General features: G+C 40.9%; 1 protein-coding gene across 3 annotated transcripts in view; it reads right to left on the bottom strand.

Moving 5' to 3' along the window:
- LGR5 (leucine-rich repeat containing G protein-coupled receptor 5) overlaps positions 1-12,657 on the bottom strand; it is a 146,835-nt gene that overhangs the window by 31,107 nt on the left and 103,071 nt on the right. For 2 of the 3 annotated variants that reach the window (XM_011929335.1, XM_011929336.1), the window contains exon 5: positions 739-954. The exons of the other annotated variant lie outside the window; for it this stretch is intronic. In XM_011929335.1, coding sequence (XP_011784725.1) covers positions 739-954 — 216 coding nt within the window. The remainder of the gene's footprint in view (positions 1-738; positions 955-12,657) is intronic. 3 annotated transcript variants of the gene reach the window in all.

Genomic DNA, 12,657 nt, shown 5'->3' with positions numbered 1-12,657 from the left:
CGGTCTCTTGGTTTCAAGTGATCCTCCTGCCTCAGCCTCCCTAATAGCTGGGATTACAAGTGTGTGCCACCATGCCCAGCTAATTTTTGTATTTTTAGTAGAGGTGGGGTTTCACCATGTTGGCCAGGCTGGCCTTGAGCTCCTGACCTCAAGTGATCCACCCACCTTGGCCTCGCAAAGTGCTGGGATTACAGGCGTGAGCCGCCATGCCGGCCTTGTGTGTTACTCTTTATTGCAATTCTCTTGTCTAAATAAATCACCTCTATTTGGGCAGTGGGCAAAAGGAACTCATTGAGCAGTTACATCATTTGTTCTCATTTCTCTTTCTTGATAAGGGTTCAGAAAGTTCTTATTAGAGAATAAGAAGAGCATCTTTCAATTTGAACTGAATTATCAATCATTTTTAAAAATAAGGAATTTTTATTAACAGGTTACTGTACTAACTGTACAGTGAGGTGACTCCTTGTGCAATATGTAATGGGCTCCTCTAAGGCAGAGGTCATATTTCATTATCTTTGTATGCCCTGCTGTGCTTGGCACCTAACAGGTGCTTGGTAAGTATTGTTTAAGTCATTTGCACAATTGGAACATTTATAAGTCATTTTGGGGAGGGGCTCAGGAGGTTTTCCTCCCTTAAAATGTTCCCATTTAAGCTTTGAAGATCCAGCATTTTAAGGCCAAGGTCTTCCAGTGACATTAGAACCTGTTAAAAGAGACAGCAAAATCAATAAAACTTACAGAACTACCAAGCTGGAGAGGTTTCCAAAGGCATAGTCTGGTATGTGGTGTATTTTGTTCAGGGCCAAGGTCATGGCTTGCAATGCTGATAAACTTCTAAAAGCCTGGACGGGGATTTCTGTTAAAGCGTTGTCATCCAGCCACAGGTGCCTCAGGGAATGCAGGCCACTGAAACAGCTTGGGGGCACATAGCTGATGTGGTTAGCATCCAGACGCCTGTGGAAGAAAGAAAGCAAGAATGGAAAAGAGAGCAAAGCCCAAGCAGAAGGTCAACTTTGCAGGAAAACCCTCCCCATGCATGATGAACAAGAGTGGAACAGGGCCTGGGGTCCCCAGGAGCCCTGACATCTGGAGCATTTTCTTCTCCAGATGAGCTCTCCTTCTCATTCATGTGTAGACTGTTGCTTCTTAGGTCCTCTGGCTCTAAAATTCCATGGTGCTATGATTCTCTTCTAGGCTTGTAGCTAATGTTCTTTCATGGATGGAAGTGGCCTCCCTTGAGGTATGGAGTTTCAGTGTGTTGATCTTTTAGTATCTTTCTGACACTAGCATAGAGATACCCTTTTCTTCCTCCCACCCTAAGCCAAAAGAATGTCTTTGAGGCCGGGCGCGGTGGCTCAAGCCTGTAATCCCAGCACTTTGGGAGGCCGAGACGGGCAGATCACGAGGTCAGGAGATCGAGACCATTCCGGCTAACACGGTGAAACCCCGTCTCTACCAAAAAATACAAAAAAAAACAAAAAAAAAAACAAAAAAACCACACTAGCAGGGCGAGGTGGCGGGCACCTGTAGTCCCAGCTACTCGGGAGGCTGAGGCAGGAGAATGGCGTAAACCCGGGAGGCGGAGCTTGCAGTGAGCTGCCACTGCACCCCAGCCCGGGCCGACAGAGTGAGACTCCGCCTCAAAAAAAAAAAAAAAAAGAATGTCTTTGCTTTCCCTGTTTTGAACACACTAAACATACTAGTCTAATAGGTTGTTCAGTAAGCTCTGAGAAAAGATTATTTCATTTCAGTATTTGAAGGAACTGAGTATTTTTCTTTTTTTTGAGATGAAGTCTCTCGCTCTTATTGCCCAGCCTGGAGTACAATGGTGCGATCTCAGCTCACTGCAACCTCCACCTCCCGGGTTCAAGCGATTCTCCTGCCTTAGCCTTTCCAGTAGCTGGGACTACAGGCGCCTGCCACCATGCCCAGCTAATTTTTGCAGTTTTCGTAGAGACAGGGTTTCACCATGATGACCAGGCTGGTCTCGAAGTCCTGACCTCATGCGATCCACCCACCTTGGCCTCCCAAAGTGCTGGGATTACAGGTGTGAGCCACCGCACCCTGCTGAGTAATTTTTTTTTTTAATTTTTAATTTTTAATTTTACTTTAAGTTCTGGGATACATGTGCAGAACGTGCAGGTTTGTTACATAGGTATACATGTGCCATGGTGGTTTGTTGTACCTATGGACACATCATCTAGGTTTTAAGCCCCGCATGCATTAGGTATTTGTCCTAATGCTCTCCCTCCCGTTGCCCCCACCTGTTGACAGGCCCCGGTTTGTGATGTTCCCCTCTCTGTGTGCATGTGTTCTCATTGGAACTGAGTAAGTTTTCATAGACTGCTAGAGACACGCCTCAGGGAAAACAGAGAGGGGGCCCCTCCCTTTTTCTTAGGACAGCACTGAAAAGCCTGAAAACTGCTGGCTTTCTTGCTTATCCTAACCATTTGTGTGAAGAAGATGTTTGTTTTTCTGGCATTCTAAATGAATAATAAAATTAACAACTTTCCAGCTTTTGCTTCCTTTTCCTACACTCCATTTTCATCTGTTTTAAAATGGGGAAATACATCTAAAAATAAGTCTGGTTAATGAGCTGTTGCCACCTCAAAGCCAGCAGAGGGAGTGCAATACATTTATTTTGCCCCAATCCAACATAAACAGTGGCTATAATGTAAAGGTCCTAACTTTTCGTATGGAAGTGACAAAACTCACATCATTTGCAATTTTCTGTAAGATGTATGAATACTAGAACCACCATCACTCAAACTATGCTTCCAATAGCCCTCACTTGTTTTCTCTCCCAATCTGTTTTTAAGACCCACACATTTGCATTTTCAAAGATAGGATTAAAAAAAGAAGAGTTGTATTTTAGTAGCCCATGTATTAGGTAGGATTAGAAAATCACAAGTGAATTCTGAAAAATGTTTTCGGAAGTATTTAAGACTAAACAGATGCAGGAAGCACACCAGGATCACAAAATAATCTCCAGCAAACCAAAATTAAACAATTTAGAAATGAAATTCTTTGTTGGGAGGAAGCTCATTTCTATGGAAAGCAGTTTCCTTACTTTTGGCCACTATGCCACTTCAGTCATCTTCTGATTCCTACTTCTACGGACTGAATGGGAAGGAACAAGCAATGCCTCAAAGGCCCTCCCTGAGCCAAATTTTGATAATAGCTGAGATAAGGTCACTTGGAGCAAATTTTAAGAGTTGGGTGTCATAGCCCGTTTACAATTAAATTTCCAATAGAACAACTATCATTGTAGGCAACAAAAACATAGCTTTCAAATATCTTAAGGTTTTGTCAACAAATGGAGCCAGAAATGTTTAGAAAACTCAACACCATCTCTCTTTCCTTTCTCTAGCAACAATGTGCTTGGCTTATGCTCACATAAGGTATAATTGCATCAGGAGATAAAGAGGTGATTGCTTTTGTTTGACTAGAAGTAAAGCACACATGTAAGCTCTCCTTAACAATTGCACTGATTAAAGGATAGAGACTTAATAATATGAGCTTCTACGTTTATGCTGATATGTTGACTGATCATTGCCAGTCATTTATGCATTGAAAGTATGAGTGGGGGCTGGGCCCGGTGGCTCACACCTGTAATCCCAGCACTTTGAAAAGCTGAGGCGGGCAGATCACCTGAGGTCAGGAGTTCCAGACCAGCCTGGCCAACATGGCGAAACCATCTCTATCAAAAATACAAAAAATAGCTGGGTGTGGCAACGCACACCTGTAGTCCCAGCTACTTGGGAGGCTGAGGCAGGAGAATCACTTGAATCCAGGAGGCAGAGGCTGCAGTGAGCTGAGATCATGCCTGGCCAACAGAGTGAGACTCTGTCTTAAAAAAAAAAAAAGAGTGGTTTCTAAAAGTCTTGGACTGGGCACGGTGGTTCATGCCTGTAATCCCAGAACTTTGGGAGGCCGAGGTCAGGGGTTCAAGAACAGCCTAGCCAACATGGTGAAACCCCATCTCTACTAAAAATACAAAAATTAGGCGGGTGTGGTGGTGCATGCCTGTAATCCCAGCTACTTGGGAGGCTGAAGCACAAGAATTGCTTGAACTCAGGAGGCAGAGGTTGCAGTGAGCCAAGATCTCGCCACTGTATTCCAGCCTGAGCAACAGAAAACAAAATAAAATAAAAAAGTCTTGAAAATGACAAACCTTAAAGTTCATTGCAAACGTTGGGATGCATTTATGGAAAAGGCTCTTTCAGCATGAAGTCATAGGATTGTCTTCTTCGGTATTTTATGGTGCTACCAAAGTTTCTGCTTTATCTTGAAGTGACCCAGGTATCAGTTCCCAATGTTAATATAGCCGTTTCTCTGGACAGATATCTTTTATGAATCACGTTTCTTTTCCCCCCAGAAAAAAGGATGTAATCTGGCCTCCACACTATCATCTTATACCAATTTGCTATCTGAAATGAAATGAGTAAGACAGGAGAATTCTTCAGAGATCAAACACTCTAAATACTAGTATTCCCAGATGTAATGCTCAACAGCATAGACCTTCAGATGTTCCGAGTGAAGCATCAACACATCTCTCTACTAAACAGTTTCTTCATATAAGAAGCTCTCGATAAATGACACTCCTTCCAAACGCAGTGTTTTAGAGTTCACCTGACCTCAGTGGTCTAAATCTAGTTCACGTATATTGTTCACACTCAAAGGCATTATCTGATTTAATTTCCTCCTCCAGCTTTGTTAAGGAATGATTGACAAATAAAAATTGAATATATTTATGGTGTACAATGTGATGTTTTGATATATGTATATATTGTAAAATGATTAAATCAAGCTAATTAACATATCCATCACCTCACATACTTAACTTTTTTTTTATGGTGAGAACATTTAAGATCTAATCTATTAGCAATTTTCAAGTATAAAATACATTATTATTAACTGTAGTCACCATGCCATACAATGGATCTTCAGAAGTTATTCATCCTGTCTCACTGAAGCTTTGTACCCTTTCTCCAACATCTCCCCACTCAACCACTCCCACTCCCAGCCCCTGGCAACCACTATTCTACACTCTGCTTCTATATCTGATTTACGCTTAACAGAAGATCCCAAGGGTAAACAGCAGTATAGAATTAATTATCCAGTCATTCATACAGGTGGTTCTTTCACAACAAGGTTAAGACTGTGGACAAAGCAGCTGACAGGGCAGAAGCTGTGTCCAGTCAGTAAGTAAAAAAAGAGTTCATATTATGTCAATCTGGTCTTTTCAGGCAGCTGAACATTGTCTATTCATATATTTGAAAAATGCAATATTTTAGCAGTTGGGTATAAGATAACATCACTATCCAGTACAAGAAGACATATACATACAAAATATGGTTCCATAATAGACTTATTGTCAGTAGTAACAAAAATAACTACATTATATAGTTCTGCTTTTAAGTATTTCTTTGTTCTTTCCATTTTATGCAAGTCACAGAGGGTGTGTGTGTGTGTGTGCGTGTGTGTGTGTATGTAGGCACCTTAGAATCCATAAATTAGTGCAGAGATTTGGAATGGGAAGGTCCAGGTTCCAGCCAATTCTAGAAGCTGTATGAGCTTGGCCAAATCAACAGACGTCAGCTTTCACATCCGTAAAACGGGGATAACTCCTCTCTGTCTTATAGGGTTGCTTTATGATTAAGGAAATAACACAACAGGACTTTGCAAATATAAAGTACCTTAATGATTTTAAATCATTAGGAGACTTGAGACACAGATTTAGGTCAAGACACTATCATTTAATTCCAAGATTTGAGAGCATATTGCTATCTCTCTCTGTGGGCCAATGTTCACATGTATACGGCAGAATCACTTGTCACAGAATTGCTTGGGGAATTAAATGAGAAAATATGAATGTGTTTTGTAAACAGTAAGCATTCTGTTTAATGACAGGCTTTATTATTTGAGGAAAACCTTCAAAGTTAGGAAGTGGTATCATTTTTTCCCCTCTAAAAGTTTATTTTATTCTTCCTGAAGTTTCTTAACCCTTTATTATTTCACATCTGTCTATGGGAGATTGCCATTTTCTTGCCATATGGGCTGGTGATTCTCTATTTACCTACATTCTTTAATCAGTACGCGACCCTGCATGTTTTAATCAGTATTATAGTAAGGTTACCATCACAGAGAAAAGAGGATGCACATCTTCTGTGTTAGGCCAGCAGTAGAATAGCTGGTGTCCAAAAGGCTAAAATGGCTGAGAAAAAATATTACAACACCTGGTGCAAGAACAGAGTTTTATTAAGTACGAGTCTTTGCAATGTTACTTAGAGGGCTACAACTGATGAGGAGGGGTCATGGCATGACTTTTGGGTGTGTGTTGAAATCACTCTTTCTCTGGAGGGAGGGCTTAAGGTTGAAGACTCCACAATTACTGACGAGGCTCTGCTGCTCGAGCTGCTTGGCCAAGGGGACTGTCTCTTATGAACCCAATTGTTGCCTCCCCACCACTGAACCTGGTCAAGAGGCCTCAATAACTTTGAGTATCCAAAGTTAAGTGGAGTCTGGATGACATCACTCCCAGGTTTCCGGGCTACCTGTCTGTGAGAAATGACTCATCCTCTCCCAGCAGTCTTCAAGGTTTGCATAAAAGTGTTTCTCTGAAATGAGGGTGTTGTAGGCTTTCTGACCGGAGGCCCTAATAATACATGTGCTGTAGAAAGGTCACTCTAATAGCAGTGTGTAGGAGGGCCTAGTGAGAAGTACATGAACAAGGCAGTTGCAGTCATCAGGGTGAGAAAGATGAGTGCCTGAAGGAAGTGTGGAAATGGCGAGGAAGGGCCTACTATGAGGGATGTTAAATATGTGGGCCTGGTAGAACTTGGTGACTCCCCAGATGTGGCCAGAGAGGAAGGTGAGGAAGCTATGGTGAATCAGCATTCTGGCCTGGGCAACTGGATGGATGGAGGCCATGCAAGAACAGAGATGAATGTTACCCAGTATTAGGTAAAATAAAAATAAAACATAACTCCAAGTTCACTGTGAATGTGGTTCTGTCATATCAATGTGTTCTACGTGGCAAAGAGCTAGAAGGTAACAGGCAAACTGTTTATATATATATATATATATATATATTTTTGATACCGAGTCTCACTCTGTCGCCCAGGCTGGAGTGCAGTGGCCCAATCTTGGCTCACTGCAACCTCCACCTTCTGGGTTCAAGCAATTCTCCTGCCTCAGCCTCCTGAGTAGCTGGTATTACAGGTGCGTGCCACCACACCCAGCTATTTTTTTTGTATTTTTAGTAGAGACGGGGTTTCCCCTTGTTTGCCAGGCTGGTCTTGAACTCCTGACCTCTGGCGATCTGCCTACCTCAGCCTCCCAAAGTGCTAGGCCTCAAACAATTAATCTTTTATGTTCAGGCAACCCCACCTGCCCCCGCCACCAAATAAAATAAGCTCATTTTCTTTATGTTTAAAGTTTTCTTCCTAATATTTCTATGTAAAAATGGTTAATTATGTAAATTTTCTCTTTCACAAGAAACATTTTGCCAAGCTACTCCATACTCCCTGATAAAACTTTCCATTTATAAATGGTGTTATTGTGAAGATTAGAAAATGAGATCATTATTGCTATTGTTGTTCCAGAAAATGGCCCTTTATACATATCTCATATATGACACCTTGTCAATGTACCACACAAATTTATATATTTGTTTAAGAATGTCTTTGATGAGCCATTAACTACAAGAAGTAAAGTGTTATTCAAAAGATAAGCCATTGATCTTGGTTAATTCCATATCTGAGACGATTGTAATAATGTCAATTATTAACATGGATGACTTGGAGGAAAAAAAAAAGCTAAAAGTGTGAAGAATGTTGCAGCTGCATGATACAGTTTATAGGGATTCTTGTAATAAACAGAGTTATGAAGCAATGCATTTTTATGACTGATATTGCTATTTTATATTTGGATGAGCATTTATTTATTTTTTGAGACAGGGTCTCACTCTGTCACTCACGCTGGAGTGCCGTGGCAGGATCTCAGCTCACTGCAACCTCTGCCTCCTGGGTTCAAGTGATTCTTCCACCTCAGCCTCTTGAGCAGAGCAGCTGGGACCACAGGTGTGCACCACCATGCCCAGCTAATTTTTTTGTATTTTTTGGTAGAGATGGGATTTCACCATGTTGGCCAGGTTGGTCTCAAACTCCTGATCTCAAGTGATCCTCCCCCCTCAGCCTTCAAAAGTGCTAGGACTACAGCTGTGAGCCACTGTGCCTGGCTGGATGAGCATTATAAAAATATTTATTTTTATTTTTTTTTTTACTTTTGTAGAGATGGAGTCTTGCCATGTTGCCTAGGCTGGTCTTGAACTCCTGGGCTTAAGCAATCCTCCTGCCTCGGCTTCCCAAAGTGCTGGGTTTACAGGTGTGAGTCATGGCTCCCGGCCTGGATGAGCATTTTTAAAAAATAAGTTTTAAAGAAGTGACCAACCCTCTTAAACAGTACATTGTACATTTTGTGAGAACACTTTGAACAAGTCATGATAGCCAAAAAACCACAGCAATTTAGTTCATTTATAAATTTTAAGAAATGAAAGCATTCTTGATTATTATTTTACTTTTTCAATAAAGTGAAAATCGTGTAGTTCTGTATCTGCATATATTACAGTTTAACAAAGTACATACATTTTTTGTTGTAATAAAATTTACTGCATTGAAATTTTATTGCCTTGGAATCAGTGGACCATTGGAGCTAAATTTGTCACAGAATTATAATACTATTGGGCTATTATTTAATCTATATGTACTCTTACATCTTGAATCCATAATGACTTATATTAATTCTTCACAATAACACCAGTGTCACTTTTGTTGTGGTGGTGGTTGTTTTTTAATATTTATGGAGACCATAATGTGTGATTCCAAATTAATATCTAGGGAGATATTAAGCCTATCTAGGAAGATATTAAATAACATGATTGCTTATATGGGAAATTTGTGCTTCTGTCTTTCTAATCACCATCTTATGTACTGGTAAACTTAAGGTGGCCAGTAGGAAGAAAAATTATTGCTTTAGACTTACCTCTGAAATGGTTAACAAAAAAAAAAAAAACAAAAAAAAACAAAGAATTTCCCCCTCTCCAGCTTGGGGAGAGATAAAAGTCTACAGGTTCATTGAAATGCAGTAATTTAGAGACTAATCAGCTATCTTGACTAGGAGCCAGACGAAGTGTCTAAAGGAACCAAACCTCTGTCTCTCTTGCATCTTTGAGAAGTGTAAGACTCCAAGAAGGAATATATTTTAAAGTCAAATGACATTAAAAGTTGCTTGGTGAGCTCAGAGATCACCACTGCTGTGAATACTGTAGCAAGGAGATGATTTACAGCCAATGTAATGTGAGCAATAACTTCTTCAGTTTTATTCTTCTTCATAGAAAACGAAGACCCTTTTTCTATCAGGGGCACCATTAGTCTTCCAGGTATCACCAGGGTTTAAAATCTAGGGGTCATTTTTGAATCTTTCATTGCCTTCCAAACAATCATTCACCAAGTTCTTTCCATTTATCTTCATCTCCGAGACTTTCCATTTCCACTGTCTAGTTAATTCTCTTATCTCTTCACACCTGCATTACTGCACAGCCTCTGAGCTGGTCCTTTTGCCTTTGATCTCTTATCTCTTCAATTAATCCTGTAGGCTGCTGCCAGATTAATCTCCCTAAAGTTACACTCTAAATAATCCCCCTGTTAGAAATCTACAGTTCTTCCACAGTATCATTCCTTTTAAACCCTAACTTTCTGTTCTGATATTCAAAGCTCTCGTCTTACCTTATCTGGCCAAACTTTTATCTCATTTCTCTGTCCCAGTCAAATCTCTTTTCTGGCTCTTTCCCACAGTACTTCTGGGCCTTGTGTTTATGAGCATCCCCTACCCACTGCCTATCTGAATCTCATTAACCTTCTAAGACTTAATATCATGGTTCTTTCCTGTGTCTTACTCTTGGAATGGGGAATCCTCAGCTGAGACAATGGGAAAACTAATTCTGGCAGATAGATCAACTCTAAAATCTCTGCAGGAACCACTGGGTCCAACTCCCAGCCCAAGAAAGGAATGTGGGAAAGCCAGGGTACAGAAGTAAGAGTTTGGACCCAGGGAGATGAATAAATGCAGGTTACAGTTAAACTAGGGGAGACGAACTCATCTTGAGTGGCTGTCTAGCCTCTGGTCATATCACCCTGAATGTGCCCAATCTCGTCTGAGTAGCCACCTAGATCAACACTGAGTTTGAGGTTTCAGTTCAGTTCGATATGTACATTCTAGTGCTTTCTTTGTCATAGGTACTCTACCTAGTGCTGAAGATCTAGCAGTAAACCAGGGAGGCATGGTCCCAACCATTATGGAGCATGTTTTCTAAAGGGTGGTCAGACAAATCAATCATTATAATAAAGTGTTAGGTGAAGAGAAATGCATGGTTGGGGGGCCTAAACTAGATTGTACTTTTTTTTTCTTTCAGTCCAGATCTGGATTTCAAACTATGTGGCATCTCTACTTAGTTGTTCCTCCTTAAACACAAGCGCTCAAGACCAAACTCATTATCCCAGAACCACATACTCCCCAAATATGTACAGCCATCTCCCAGTGTGTCTTGTCCAGTGACGGGCTTCAGTAAGCACATGGCTGTATAAACCAGAAACTTAGAAGTTATTCTCCACACCTCTTTCTGCTTCATTCTTCGTAGCCAATTCATTATCAAACACTGGTAATTTCATCTCCTAGATATTCCTCGAATCCATCTCCCTTTCTTCATCTCCACTGTCCCCACCCTGATGAAGTTCTCCTTTCTCTCCCAGACTATTGCAGTGACCCCCTGCCAGCCTTAAAACCCTCCAAAGGATTCCCATTGCTTTTACAATAAAGACTGAGATCCTTGACATGTCCCAAATATCCTTCAGGGGGTCTGGCCTCCACCTGCCTCACTAGATGTGCTCTTCTTGCAAGTCTCTCCACCTCACTCCTGCCTCAGCTGCACTGACCTTCTGTTTCTTGATATACCAGGTTTCCCCCACCACTGTAAGGAGTTGCACACATAGTTCCTTCTGTCTGGAATGCTCTTCTTTCTTGTCTTTGTCTAATCAGACCTTACCTTTGCGTTAGTGGCAGGATGCCTTTCACTTTCTCACCTACGGTTTCCTCATCAGAAAAGTGGAGACAGTTTCTACCTCACAGGTAGTGAGGGACCAGACAACTAAATGCACAGAGAAACAGTCGAAAAGGCTGACTGGCTCACGCTTTGATACTGTTGCCTTCCCTTCTTTTATTTTTTTCTTTCCGTTTTGCAACATTCCAACTTCTCTTTCCTTTTATAAACATTCACAGTTATATGTCTACAGGTAATATGTGTTTTTGTCAAGCCTTTGCTTCTTCTCATCGGTGCCCATTTTCCGCAGAGGATTCTCTGAGAGAGGTAAGATAATGTGGTGGTGAAATGGGCAGATTCTGGAATCTGGTAGCAAAACAGGGTTCTTATCCGAGACTCACCTCTAGCCTGACTCTATTACAAACCATGTGACCTTGGGAAGATCAGCTGACCTCTCTGTTCTCTTTGCTTCCTCAGTACTAAGGAAGGAATAATCTCAGCACCTACTTCATGAGGTTTCTGTGAGGACAAAATGTGATGATGCAAGTAAAACTGTTTAATAAATATGGGAGGCTGCTGCTTTGATAACTATGGATGTGTATTCAATTCCACATTCTGATTTTTGTCTTTGCAATATTCCCATTCTCTGCTGCTTTCCTTATGTGTTTTCCTCTTCTCACAACTGATCACAGACCCTGTTTATCCTGAAAAGGCAGAAAGACTGTGCCTCATTTATATGGCTGTTATCTCTGTAGCCAAGAGTTCAATCTACTTTCCAAAGTTAACCTTCATTTTACATCACAAGCTTTAAACAAATTTATTTTACTTCTCATTCTATAACACCCACGTTCTCTTTATTTCTCTGATAGGAGGGCCATGTATGCAATTTATCACAGGATTGGCAGGTAACCTGATATAAGAATCTTTCATGCATGGCTATTGCATAAAGTATTCGCTTTTCCCTCCTTATATGATTCTGAGGACAATGCTCCAATTTTAGCTCTCCCTTCTTGTAAACATTATGTAGAAAGAGCTTTTTCTGTTAAAATAATTCTCCCCTAATGTTTAAATTGGAGAAGAATCAGGGCAAAACTTTGCTTCCTCCCAAGAATTCACTGGGTGCTGATCTGCCTATGGTTCTGTGAAGTGAATGCTTCACTGTGCAACAGACAAATGCTTTGGCCTCTGGAACTTCTAAGTCCACCTCCATCCCAATACGTACCTAATATCCTGGCACTTTTGTGAACAGAGCAAAACAAACTAAAATCACGGTTCATTTTTATTGTGTAGGCTTGTGATTTCTGTTTCTGGAGACTATTTTAGTGGAAGGAATGTCACCAATGCTAAAACCACTGTTTTTTTTTTTTTTTTTAAACCCCTTTGATTCTTTAATCTTACTCTTTTGGCTACCTCATCTTCCTTTGTTTTGGTCTGCTTACACTTCCTTGTCTTCTGTTTCTTCCTTCCCATTCTACGTCCCATGTCTGAAGCCCAGTAGGCTCCTGGATGCTAATGGGAGAAAATTGCTCCTGGTCCTAGGCTTGTCTTACTTTCTGCTC

This window comes from Colobus angolensis, unplaced genomic scaffold, assembly GCF_000951035.1.
Source record: "Colobus angolensis palliatus isolate OR3802 unplaced genomic scaffold, Cang.pa_1.0 Scaffold80, whole genome shotgun sequence".
In the NCBI taxonomy this organism is placed as follows: domain Eukaryota; kingdom Metazoa; phylum Chordata; class Mammalia; order Primates; family Cercopithecidae; genus Colobus; species Colobus angolensis.
The sequence above is the reverse complement of the archived record's forward strand: the minus strand, read 5'-3'. Positions and strand labels throughout refer to the sequence as shown.